Raw genomic sequence first — 14,141 nt, forward strand, 5'->3', positions numbered from 1 at the left:
ATCTCAGTGTCCGTTCATCTGCGGGGAGCTAGATCTCAGTGTCCGTGCGTCCGCGGGGAGCTAGATCTCAGTGTCCGTGTGTCTGTGGGGAGCTAGATCTCAGTGTCCATTCATCTGCGGGGAGCTGGTCAAAAAAACTCCTCTGTGGCAGTTCACTGGGTGAGATGCTGCAGTCTCTGGACTTTGTTGGGCTATCATGGCTGACACATCTATACAGTGTTGCATGGACATCAGAGGCAGCAAACTGGTGGTCCCCGTCTTTAAAAAAGGGGACTGGAGAGTGTGTTCCATTTACAGAGGAATCACACTTCTCAAGCTCCCTGGGAAAGCCTGTGCCAGGGTACGAGAGAGGAGACTTCCACCCCGTCACACTGGAACTCATTCTGCACATGAAGAAGATAAATCCCATGATCCACGAAGACAAAAATAAAATAAAATAATGTCAAATTACTCTGTTTGGCCTCTGTATGGAGAAGAGAGGCCATGTGACAGCGTACGTGTGCACAACGATGTGCTCATCAATATTTAAGTGTTCCACCTGCCAAACAAAAGCCTTCTGCTGGCAGTAGAGATGCAAACTAAGCCAGACTGACCGACACGTACCAGACTGTGCAGTACCAAGCTGAACCACTCGGCGGAAACGGGGCTTAAACCTCAGATTCAGGAGGAGCAATGTGAGTTCAGTCCTGATCATGCAACAGTGGACCAGCTCTTTTCCTTCACAAGGATATTAGAAGGGTGTTTGGAGTATGACCAACCAGTCTACATGTGTTGTGGGCTTGGAAAAGGCGTACGACCGGGTTCCTGTGGGGGGCGCTGCAGGAATATGGGGTACTGGATCCACTGCAACATGTGATCCAGTCTCTATATGACCAAAGTAGGAGCTGTGTCCACAGTTTCTGCATTACATCGGACTTTCTCCAGGTGGGTGTTGGACTCCGCCAGGGCTGATCACACAAATCCTGTTCATTATGTTCCTGGACAGGATTTAAAGGCCCAGTCAGGGACCAGAGGGTGTCCAGTTTGGTGACCTCAGAGTTGCATCTCTGTTTTTTGCTGATGATGTGGTTCTGTTGGCTTCATCAGTTGATGATCTCCGATGTGCACTGAGCAGGTCTGAGGCCACACATGAAGCGACTGGGGTGAGACTCAGCACCTCCAAATCTGAGACTGTGGTCCTCTGTTGGAAAAGGGTAGATTGTCCCCTCTGGGTCAGGGCAAGTTTAAGTATCTCGGGGTCTTGTTCATAAATGGGGGTAAGTTGGAGTGACATCTGATGTTTTATGAATGTTGTGCTGGACCGTCATGGTAAAGAAGGAGCTGAGCCAGAAGGCGAGGCTCTCAATTTCCCAGTTGATTTACACTCCTGTCCTCACCTCTGGTCATGAACTTTGGGTAACAACTGCAAGAATAAGATCACAGATACAAGCAGCGGAAATTAGATTGCTCCATCAGGTATCTGGATTTACACTCCTGGACAGGCTGAGAAGCTCGATTATTCAGTAGGGACTCAGAGCAGAAAGGAGCCACCTTCCACCTATGTCCAAGTGGGAGGAGTCCCCTGGTGAAGACCCAGGACACGATGGACGGATTATATTTGCCAGCTGGATTTGGAATGCCTCAGGATCCTCCAGATAGACAGATAGATAGATAGATAGATAGATAAAATAGATAGATTTTATTATCATTGTCATTACAACGAAATTTCCCACACTCACATTCCACATACAACAGCAATTGATCTACAATTATTACTTGTTTACCGTAATAATGGCACACATCAGAATTAGGACAACACATATACATTTGACATTGTTTATGTGCACTAAGATTGAAACAGCCTGTTTCCCAATTGAGGCGATGTGAGTGTGTTTGTAGCCGCTGCAACTGTCAAGTCGCACCGCCAGACCAGCTTGAGAGGACGGGGCCTGCCGCAGGGAGGGAGGAGCAGGAAGAGTGATAAGAGGAGAGGCTGGAGCATGCTTCGGTCCATGTGTAAGTCTGTTAGTTTATTGTCCTTGTGGGTTGAGATAAGAATGGAGCCGAATAATCTCACCAGAGCCTGGATAAATTCCTCTGGAGGTAAACAGTGGGCAATTGACCTTGATGCCTGTAGTGTTGCAGCCAAGCAATGAAAAACACTTTTTACAGTTCCACTCACTCAGCCAAATCTCAATTATGAATTAAGAATATTCCTAACTTTGAATTAAGAATATTCACCGGCCTCCGAAACCTTCAGCTTCATCTGCAAGGCACGCATCAACTCCAAGGTGTCATCTAATATGCGTCTGAGTTCAAGAGTCAACGCAGTCTGAGAATGCACTGCCTTGCCGACCTTGTTAATCATGACGAACAAGCAAGGGCCCGTGGTTCTTGATGCCGCCGTCTTGCCAATTTTCCGGTATATCAGGGCAGCACATAAGCCAAAAAGTACCAGCCCTGCTACCAAGAGACCAAAAATGAATAAATCTTCGACATCCTCCACAGAGAAAGGCACCAAGCATGCCACACGCCAGGAACTCCAGGAGTCGAGGACATGCCCGCAGGATACGTTCCATCTGGGCAGGTAGGATCCCCGGTCCTGACCTTCTTGTAGAAGAAATGGTGTCAATAGCATTCAGAGACCAGCTGATCAATTCCATGGTTAATCCAATAGTAGTCCAATAGATCTAGAATCCAATATAGTTTTGAGGAATTCACAGTCTGGTGGAGTAGGGACTTGAAGGTTAAAAGCAGAGAGATAAGGGAGAGTGGAGGAGATGCGACCGCCCTCGTCGGAGTCCCAAGCTGTAATGGCCTCCACCAGAGGCTCCACCTCTGGCCTTGCCAGAGGGTAGGGAAGTGAGGGTTGAGCTGCTTGGTCTGCTACCATCGCAACCCGGATAATCAGCAGAAAATGAATGAATGAATGAATGTGAGACTGTTATAAGTTGTGTGTGTGTGTGCTAAACTCACAGGCAGTGTGGATCCATTTAATTTGCTCACCTGTTTTCAGCTCCACTCACTACTAAATAATTGTCTACTTCACTGTCTTGGTGGCTTCCATCACTTATCTCCTCCATGTGTGTTCACTCAGTTCTTGAGATCTGTTTTATGAAGCTGTCTGACTCTTCATGTTTCATAGGGATGGTATTAACTGAATGAAACTCAGCGGCTGGGAAACGTCGTCTCAGCCCTCGACTGTTCCAATGATGACTGGCTGGAAAAGTGATCATATTAATGTGTGTGACGAAATTCTGTTGTTTTTTTGTTGTTTTTTTAACATTCTGTTTTCACTTTGGACTATTTTGTGGAGATGTGACTTTTGAGATGAAAGAACAAGTATATTTTTGAACAAAAAGTAAGACAGTATCATCACCAGAAGAACCAGAGAGGACAAAGTTTGGACATGTGAAGCAGGCGTGTGTTCAGTGATCACAGACATCAACAAACGTTTATGGCAAAAGTACAACTTGCACCTTGAATAGATTCAATTTTGTGACTGAAAAGGGAAGAAGGGGGCGGAGCAAGGTGAAGCTTTGAAGCAATGATTCAGTTTATTGTGTCATAAAGCAGCAGAAACACTCTGTCAGAAACACTCTAAAGTCTTTGATTTTTTTTTAATGCATATCATTTCCCCACCGTTTTCTGTTTGAGTCCCTGCAGGGAATCTGCACAGGACATGAGCAAAGTGGGAACTTCTCCAGGAATGGAAAGGTGAGAAAAGCGTCCAGCGAGCTCGGCGGTACTGACCGTGTCGTAGGCGGTGAGCAGTTTGCGGGTCGCCTCTGAGACGGCTAAGAGCGGCTCCAGACATGGGTAGCCCTCCTTCAGCGCCATGCTGACCCCCACGCTGCCCTCGGGGCTCTGCAGCCTGGTGGCCAGACTCTGGATGCACTGCTTGAGTTTGGCCGACGTGGGGAGACCACAGTTCTCTTTGAAGGCAGCTGTCGCATTCTGAAAAACAAACCGCACAGCGACACGAGTCACACAGAGCCAAAGGAAGCTGAGCTTTGGTCACGTTGGACTGCAGCAGGTGTGATGGTGTCATTAACAGCACTGACAATCGGGTTTATCTGCTCAAAGATCAGCAACAAGACGAGCAGGGGGACGGCTCAATGGTCCTATGGGTTTCTGGTCCTATGATGTTAATGTGGTAGAACCAACAACCTGTAGGACCAATGCACTGATTACTGACACCTCAGAGGAGCAGTCATCACGGAGGTCCTACAGAGGCTGGTGGAGGATGCAGTCTGTGGTTCTTGGTGACATTTATGGATGCAGTGAAATCCTCCTCCAGCCTTGTTCATGACTCACTGGGGACGAGCAGCTCCTCTCTCAAAATGTTTAGAAAAAGACAGCAGCAGGATCACACGGGAAACACAGCTTTCACCAACCTGAAGGCTTCCTGTCCAAAACTGAGGAACAAACTTCTGTTATTTATAGAGTCCGATGTGATGAAATTCAACTGATGTTTAACCCCTTAAAACTGGAGAGGCCTGTTGGTGGGGGCCTTTGGGGGCAGTGTCCAGTAAGTCACCATTGCAAAATTTTCTAACAGCACTGAGGAATGAGGGGAGAGTCTGTGCCCCCGAGTTTGGAGGAGTTTCAGGGTTTGTTCACAGTTGGGGTCTGTTGGAGCAGCAGCTGATGTTCTATAGATGCTGTACCAGACCACTGTGGTGAAGGAGGTGAGAAGATAGTGGGGCCAAAAAGTATTTAGTCAGCTCCTGATTGTGCAAGTTCTCCTCCTTAGAAAGATGAGAGAGGTCTGTAATTTTCATCATAGGTACACCTCAACTATGAGAGACAACATGAGAAAAAAAATCCAGGAAATCACATTGTAGGATTTTTAAAGAATTTATTTGTAAATTATGATGGAAAATAAGTATCTGGTCAATAACAAAAATTCAACTCAATACTTTGTAACATAATCTTTGTTGGCAATGACAGAGGTCAAATGTTTCCTGTAAGTCTTCACCAGGTTTGCACACACTGTAGCTGGTATTTTGGTCCATTCCTCCATGCAGATCTCCTCTAGAGCAGTGATGTTTTGGGGCTGTCGTTGGGCAACACGGACTTTCAACTCCCTCAACAAATTCTCTATGGGGTTGAGGTCTGGAGACTGGCTAGGCCACTCCAGGACCTTGAAATGCTTTTTACAGAGCCACTCCTTTGTTTCCTGAGTGGTGTGTTTGGGATCATTGTCATGCTGGAAGACCCAGCCACGTTGCATCTTCAATGCTCTCACTGAAGGAAGGAGGTTTTGACTTAAAATCTCATGATACATGGCCACGTTCATTCTTCCCTTAACACGGATCAGTCGTCCTGTCCCCTTTGCAGAAAAACAGCCCCAAAGCATGATGTTTCCACCCCCATTCTTCACAGTAGATATGGTGTTCTTGGGATGCAACTCAGCATTCTTCTTCCTCCAAACACGACAAGTTGAGTTTTTACCAAAATGTTCTATTTTGGTTTCATCGGACCACATGATATTCTCCCAATCCTCTTCTGGATCATCCATATGCTCTCTGGCAAACTTCAGACGGGCCTGGACACATACTGTCTTAAGCAGGGGGACACGCCTGGCACTGCAGGATTTGAGTCCCTCTCTGCGTAGTGTGTAGCCTTTGTTACTTTGGTCCCAGCTCTCTGCAGGTCATTCATCAGGTCCCTCCGTGTAGTTCTGGGATTTTTGTTCACTGTTCTCATGATCATTTTGACCCCACAGGATGACATCTTGCGTGGAGTCCCAGATGGAGGGAGATTATCAATGGTCTTGTATGTCTTCTATTTTCTTACAATTGCTCCCACAGTTGATTTATTCACACCAACCTGCTTGACTATTGTAGATTCACTCTTCCCAGCCTGGTGCACATCTATGATGTTCTTCCTTGTGTCCTTCGACAGCTCTTTGGTCTTGGCCATGGTTGAGTTTGGAGTCTGACTGTTTGAGGCTGTGGACAGGTGTCTTTTATACAGATAATGAGTTCCAACAGGTGCCATTAATACAGGTAACAGGTGGAGGACAGAAGAGCTTCTTAAAGAAGTAGTTACAGGTCTGTGAGAGCCAGAAATCTTGCTTGTTTGTGGGTGATCAAATACTTATTTTTCACAATAATTTACAAATAAATTATTTAAAAATCCCACAATGTGATTTCCTGGATTTTTTTTTTCTCATTCTGTCTCTCATAGTTGAAGTGTACCTATGATGAAAATGACAGACCTCTCTAATCTTTCTAAGTAGGAGAACTTGCACAATCAAGGACTGACTAAATACTTTTTTACCCCACTGTAAGTCCTCCTGGCATCTGTCCTTGTGTGGGAGATGATGGTGTAGCGTACAGTTTTTTTTTTTTTTTTTTATCATTTTCATTTTTTTTTCCACTTTTCATCTTTTCTGTCTGCAGCTGTGTCAGTGACTAGCTCTGCTGTATTTGCTGCACGTGCACTGTGATGGCTCCTTCCTCCTGGCCCGTTGCTCAGCGAGGCCTTGGTTGCTCTCCTGTTCAGCCCTCTGTGCACCTGTTCCATACAGACTTTATATATTGATGGACTTGGATTTAATTTTAAGCACCATCACACTTGTTATTTCTCACCTGAGCCTCCTCCCTCAGGTCTGCTGCCTCTCTGAGGGCGGCGCCGGCAGGTTTGAAAGTCTCATCCATGGCCTTGATGCCAGTATGCCTCAGTGTGACGTGGTCCCGACCGCGTTTCCCGACCCTTCTCACCGACAGACCGCGGCGCTGGTTCTTTCCGCCGCCTGGCCGGTTAGTGACTGCCACATGGACAAACAGGCTGGTGTGGGGTAAGGGGTCTCCTGCCAGGTCCAGCAGGGGCACGTTTCTATAGCCGGACTGAAGGCACTCGAAGGCGACACTGTACTGTCCAATGAAATCATCTCCGATGTAGTCATCATCCAACACCACGAAGCGCAGCAGGGCCAGCTCCGGCATGTTGACCTGGAGACACGAGAAAGGACAAAAACATCATCGTGCTGCTGTGTTCATCCAGATTTTGGATTTCATGGCTGCTTATCGTGGCTTCATTCTTATTGTGTTATTTGATTGTGAGAAGCCACAAAATGCTAAAAGTGGAATTCATCTGGACTTTCAGCACATCTCTGCTGCTATGGCAACAAAGCATTTGAAGATTTCCATGAAGATTTTCTGATTGCAGTGCCGAACCGTTCAATCACCTGCTTCCTGTTTCAGTGGAGCTTTTAGGACATTTCCAAGCCCAGAAATAATTTGTACACAGTTATGTGCCACCTATGAGGACTTAAACCTGCATCCTGAGACCAGAGGACACAGGACGGTACCTCAAGCTTTACAATTCAGGAGCATAAGAGGATCCAAAAGTCAACAATTAAACCTTAAAATCTGCTTCCACAGTTACAGGAAGCCAGTCGAGATGTGACACCAGATAAACCTCAAGCATTTCAGCATCATACAGAGACCTCTGTGACACACAGGTCAAAAGACAATGTGCAAGTAAGAATCACACCAACACACTTCACAATGACACCTCACATGCACCGGTACCATCATGCTGCAATGCAAGATGCTCAACCGCAGGAACAACTATGGGACTAAGCACCTTGTCCAAGGGCCCTAAGGATCATCTTGTCACACTCCTGTCTCTCTCATCTCACTTTGAAACTGAGAAAACGTCCACTTTTCCACTGCAGCCAGCCAAAGCTCCTGCAGCGGACTGATGAGGGGTTGGGATGTACTGGATATCTGCCTGGGTGGTTGCCATCCAGGACCCAAGACAGTTCTGTAGTGTGGTGAAGGTTGCAAGGTGTGCACAAGCACACATTCCCAGCTCTGACCAGACCAGACACTCCTACAGATTTGCAATCCAAGAGGCATTACAAACATAAGCAGATAAGTACATCTGCAGGCTGTAATGAATCTGTCCAGGGAGTCTTCATCCCGGTACACAGAGCAAGAGACCTTGGCTCTCTGTGGATCACCATCCCAATGGGAAGGAAGCAGAGGCGGCGCAGGGAGTGCAAACAGAAGCGGGGATGCAGGGCTGTCAGGTGAGCCAGACTACGTACCCCACCACACAAACCACCACCTCCCAGCCTCTCCCTCGTCAACGTAAGATCCTCCCTAATAAAACAGAGGAACTGAGGCAGCAGGCGGCTTCAGAAAACTTCACCACAGACCGCTGTGTCCTAGTCTTGATGGAAACTTGGCTACGCTCATCCATCCCGGACTCGGCTATCGAGTCAGCATGCTGTTCAACGCGGCACCTTGACAGGACCAGTGACTCTGGTAAGAAGAGAGGAGGAGGGTTCTGTCTGTACATCCACAAGTACTGGAGTAAGAACACAGCGACGGCAGCCAGCTGCTGTTCCCAGACCTGCAATATTTGACTATTAAATGCCGACTTTGTTGTTTTACTTTCCTCGGGCGTTTACTGGTGTCTTGCTAACTACTGTTTACATTTCACCAGATGCTAATGCTAGCTCGGCCCTCAGACTCTAACACAGCAACATCAGCCTCCAGCTGAACCGACACCCGGACGCGGTGCACATTATCACAGCCGATTTTAATGATGTGGAATTAAACTCAGACTTCATCAACATGTGCCACAAGAGGAGAAATATTGGAGCTTTTGGAAGAGGTACCTCAGAGTTGTTGTGCAGTTACCTGGAAGTAAACCAGAGATGTCTGGTGTCTTTTTACCACTCTACCACGGAGAGCATCCTCACATACGGCCTCTGTACGTGGTTTGTCTTTTACCACTCTACCACGGAGAGCATCCTCACATACGGCCTCTGTACGTGGTTTGTCTTTTTACCGCTCTACCACGGAGAGAACATCCTCACATACAGCCTATGTACGTGGTTTGTCTTTTACCGCTCTACCACGGAGAGAGCATCCTCACATACGGCCTCTGTACGTGGTTTGTCTTTTACCGCTCTACCACGGAGAGCATCCTCACATACGGCCTCTGTACGTGGTTTGTCTTTTACCGCTCTACCACGGAGAGAGCATCCTCACATACGGCCTCTGTACGTGGTTTGTCTTTTTACCGCTCTACCACGGAGAGAGCATCCTCACATACGGCCTCTGTACGTGGTTTGTCTTTTTACCGCTCTACCACGGAGAGAGCATCCTCACATACGGCCTCTGTACGTGGTTTGTCTTTTTACCGCTCTACCACGGAGAGAGCATCCTCACATACGGCCTCTGTACGTGGTTTGTCTTTTACCGCTCTACCACGGAGAGAGCATCCTCACATACGGCCTCTCTACGTGGTTTGTCTTTTTACCGCTCTACCACGGAGAGAACATCCTCACATACGGCCTCTGTACGTGGTTTGTCTTTTACCGCTCTACCACGGAGAGAGCATCCTCACATACGGCCTCTGTACGTGGTTTGTCTTTTACCGCTCTACCACGGAGAGAGCATCCTCACATACGGCCTCTCTACGTGGTTTGTCTTTTTACCGCTCTACCACGGAGAGAGCATCCTCACATACGGCCTCTCTACGTGGTTTCTCTTTTTACCGCTCTACCACGGAGAGAGCATCCTCACATACGGCCTCTGTACGTGGTTTGTCTTTTTACCGCTCTACCACAGAGAGCATCCTCACATACGGCCTCTGTACGTGGTTTGTCTTTTACCGCTCTACCACAGACAGCATCCTCACATACGGCCTCTGTACGTGGTTTGTCTTTTACCGCTCTACCACGGAGAGAGCATCCTCACATACGGCCTCTGTACGTGGTTTGTCTTTTACCGCTCTACCACGGAGAGCATCCTCACATACGGCCTCTGTACGTGGTTTGTCTTTTACCGCTCTACCACGGAGAGAGCATCCTCACATACGGCCTCTGTACGTGGTTTGTCTTTTTACCGCTCTACCACGGAGAGAGCATCCTCACATACAGCCTCTGTACGTGGTTTGTCTTTTACCGCTCTACCACGGAGAGAGCATCCTCACATACGGCCTCTGTACGTGGTTTGTCTTTTACCGCTCTACCACGGAGAGAGCATCCTCACATACGGCCTCTGTACGTGGTTTGTCTTTTACCGCTCTACCACGGAGAGAGCATCCTCACATACGGCCTCTCTACGTGGTTTGTCTTTTTACCGCTCTACCACGGAGAGAGCATCCTCACATACGGCCTCTCTACGTGGTTTGTCTTTTTACCGCTCTACCACGGAGAGAACATCCTCACATACGGCCTCTGTACGTGGTTTGTCTTTTACCGCTCTACCACAGAGAGAGCATCCTCACATACGGCCTCTGTACGTGGTTTGTCTTTTACCGCTCTACCACGGAGAGAGCATCCTCACATACGGCCTCTCTACGTGGTTTGTCTTTTTACCGCTCTACCACGGAGAGAGCATCCTCACATACGGCCTCTCTACGTGGTTTCTCTTTTTACCGCTCTACCACGGAGAGAGCATCCTCACATACGGCCTCTGTACGTGGTTTGTCTTCTTACCGCTCTACCACAGAGAGCATCCTCACATACGGCCTCTGTACGTGGTTTGTCTTTTACCGCTCTACCACAGACAGCATCCTCACATACGGCCTCTGTACGTGGTTTGTCTTTTACCGCTCTACCACAGAGAGCATCCTCACATACGGCCTCTGTACGTGGTTTGTCTTTTACCGCTCTACCACGGAGAGAGCATCCTCACATACGGCCTTTCTACGTGGTTTGTCTTTTTACCGCTCTACCACGGAGAGAGCATCCTCACATACGGCCTCTGTACGTGGTTTGTCTTTTACCGCTCTACCACAGACAGCATCCTCACATACGGCCTCTCTACGTGGTTTGTCATTTACCGCTCTACTACAGAGAGCATCCTTACATACGGCCTCTGTACGTGGTTTGTCTTTTACCATTCTAACACAGAGAGCATCCTCACATACAGCCTCTCTACGTGGTTTGTCTTTTACCGCTCTACCACAGAGAGCATCCTCACATACAGCCTCTGTACGTGGTTTGTCTTTTACCGCTCTACCACAGAGCGCATCCTCACATACGGCCTCTGTACGTGGTTTGTCTTTTACCGCTCTACCACAGAGAGCATCCTCACATACGGCCTCTGTACGTGGTTTGTCTTTTACCGCTCTACCACAGAGAGCATCCTCACATACGGCCTCTGTACGTGGTTTGTCTTTTACTGCTCTAACACAGAGAGCATCCTCACATACGGCCTCTCTACGTGGTTTGTCTTTTACTGCTCTACCACAGAGAGCATCCTCACATACAGCCTCTGTACGTGGTTTGTCTTTTACCGCTCTACCACGGAGAGCATCCTCACATACAGCCTCTGTACGTGGTTTACCAACTGCACGGGGCAAACAGGAAAGAGCTCCAGAGAAGATCACTGGGTGCCCTCTACCCACACTGGGGGACTCGACCCACCCTGGACACTCTGTTTGAGCTGCTGTCATCAGACAGATGGTACAGGACCATTAAAGCAAGAACAAACAGACTGAAAAACAGTTTCTACCCTCTGACTGCTGTCAGAACTTTGAATGGAACCAAACAGCCAGGTCACATGACACACTAGGAATGAGTGCAGTATTTATGTGCAATATCCAGTTTGTACATACTTTTCTCTCTTTTGTTTCTACGTTCTTGTAATTTTTTTCTTCTTTTTAATTTGCACTCTGGACACACCTCTTTCTTTCTGTTAAATTTTATGATTATTTTCTTTTATTTTCCAGACCTTTCAAGTCTGCGTGTGGTTTATTTAGGTTTCTATTTGCACTGAAAGGCTGCACTTGACCTTTCGTTGTACTTTGTTACACTGACAATAAAGAATCTGTATCTGTATCTTCAGGGGTCGTAATCAATTGGATGCAGCACCAACTGCTTGCTGTGCAGCACCCAGAGCCTGCATGGAGGGGGCGCCGGATTAGGTCGTGGAATCTGGGTGCCTTTGTTGGTGAAGAAAGATTCAATGACCTCAACTTTGCAAACAATGCTGTGATCTTTGTGGAATCAATGAATGATCTGGTTGTAGCACAGAGGAAGTCAAGTGAAGAGTCGAATTGTCTTGGTTTCCAAATATCCTGGATCAACACAAAGATCCAGGTTTCCTATATGACTTCTCCCTGTAGTGGCATAGATGCCTCTTGGAGCTGAGTGTACAAAGTTGAAGGATGTCTAAAAAGAACTTATGAAGTCATGAAATCACTGGAGAGAGGTGTGTGGGGATCACAAGATCTTTGCAGGGTAACAAATGTTTTAGCACTTTGTAGACGGTCCCTAAGCTTCCGTTTCTCAGATGTCTGCTCGTTCAGATCAGTTGTTATTCTCCGGCTCAGAGGACGGCTCATATGGATACAAATAATGTGTTAGCTTGTTGTCTACCTTCCTCAGGTTAGAAACTAGTGTTTGTTTTTTAACAACGTGTCTCTTAAGATTTACTGTGCCATGAACTCACAGGTCAACAGAGGACACCATTTCTCCTGCAGTATTCTCCAGACACAAATAACTTCAGGACTGTCCGTCTGACCTCTGCCTGCAGGACACTCATTCCCACCTGTCACCTTGCTGCTCAGCCCTGGCGTCCTTCAGGGCTAAGCAGCAAACACCCTGAATTGGAAGAAATGGGTACAGAAAATGAATGAATGGATAGCAGTGGATAGGTAACACAACGAGGAAGCCTCTCAACACCATTACAAGACCTGCACTGGACTGGAATCGACAGGCCTCATTGCAAACAGGGAGCTGGAGACTGCACGTGTGTGCATATACACACACACACACACACACAAACTAAAAGCAAGGCCAACAGGACTGGCTCCAAGAGCAGGTAACTGGAAGGAGGACCTGGAGAAGACCCAGGACACACTGGAGGGATTATATTTCCCAGATGGCTTGAGAATGCCTCGGGATTCCCTGGGAAGATTTACAGGACTTGGCTGAGGATAGGGAAGTGTAGGATGAGCTGCCTGGTCTGTTGCTGTGACCTGGACTCACATTAGTGGTAGAAAATGAATGAATGAATATATATATATATATATATATATATATATATATATATACAAAATAATAATGAATAAAAACAGACTTAGTGGTGGTGATCAATGTGATCAATGTGATCAATGTGACAATCCCAGCTGACAGTAACATCAGAAAGAAGGCGCAAGAGAAAACCGAGAAGTGCCAAGGGCTGAAGGGGCAACTGGAGCAGATGTGGAAGGTAAAGTCCAAAGTGGTCTGAGTGGAAATCAGAGTACGAGGAGCTGTAAGCCCCAAACTGGAAGAGTGCCTCCAGCAGATTCCAAGAACATCAGAGGTCTCTGTCCAGAAGAGTGCAGACCCAGGAACAGCTAAGATACTGAGCTGAACCCTCAAACACCCAGGCCTCAGGTAGCGGACCCGAGCTTGAGGAACACACATACCACCAACAATACTGTCAGAGGGATCTCACACCCAGGTTCTGCTCGTATTCCTCTAAGGAGCAGTTTTCACATGTTCACAATCTCTCAGTCAGAAAAAATGATGATGGTCCAAATGGGCTGGTTACTGAAACTGCACATATACGTTAGTTGGACTCAAAGACATATCAGCAGTCGGTGATATGGGCACTGATGTGCTGTCAAACTAAGTAACTCACAAATGAACAGAGTGTCAATGTCAGTGTCAATTTTATTTATATAGCACATTTGCCCGAAGTGCTTCACAGTAAAAACAATATCAAAAACCATACCACAAAAAACAGAGCATTAAAATTCCAAAATATACAAAAACACATAAGACCAGACACACACAGCTTAAATTGTATTAAAAGCCAAAGCATAAAAATGAGTCTTAAGAACAGATTTAAAAGACTCTAGAGTTGGAGCAGCTCTAATGTGCAAAGGCAAACTGTTCCAAAGTTTAGGCGCAGCCACCGAAAAAGCCCGATCACCTCGAGTTTTTAATCGAGATCTGGGCACATTTAGTAAAAGCTGGCTTTCTGACCTCACTGATCTGACCGGAACATAAGGAGTCAAAAGCTCAGAGAGGGAATCGGGAGCCAAACCGTTTAAACACTTGAACACAAGCAGCAGGATCTTAAAATCAATCCTAAATGTGACTGGGAGCCAATGGAGCGAGGCTAACACAGGGGTGATGTGCTCTCGCTTCCTCGTCCCTGTGAGCAGTTGTGCAGCAGCGTTCTGGATCT

At 47.1% G+C, this 14,141-nt stretch overlaps 2 protein-coding genes across 2 annotated transcripts in view; one reads left to right on the forward strand and one right to left on the reverse strand.

The window, feature by feature from the left end:
- dnajb11 (DnaJ heat shock protein family (Hsp40) member B11) overlaps positions 1 to 14,141 on the forward strand; it is a 441,748-nt gene that overhangs the window by 319,643 nt on the left and 107,964 nt on the right. The gene's annotated exons all lie outside the window — the stretch shown is intronic.
- Positions 1 to 14,141, reverse strand: part of plcl1 (phospholipase C like 1) — a 38,801-nt gene that overhangs the window by 6,528 nt on the left and 18,132 nt on the right. The window contains exons 7-8 of the mRNA XM_034186569.1: positions 6,579 to 6,941; positions 3,733 to 3,936 (exon numbers count right to left, since the gene is read on the reverse strand). Of these exons, the coding sequence (XP_034042460.1) occupies positions 3,733 to 3,936; positions 6,579 to 6,941 (567 nt within the window). The remainder of the gene's footprint in view (positions 1 to 3,732; positions 3,937 to 6,578; positions 6,942 to 14,141) is intronic.

The sequence above is a fragment of the Thalassophryne amazonica genome, chromosome 14 (assembly GCF_902500255.1).
Source record: "Thalassophryne amazonica chromosome 14, fThaAma1.1, whole genome shotgun sequence".
NCBI classification, from domain to species: Eukaryota; Metazoa; Chordata; class Actinopteri; order Batrachoidiformes; family Batrachoididae; genus Thalassophryne; species Thalassophryne amazonica.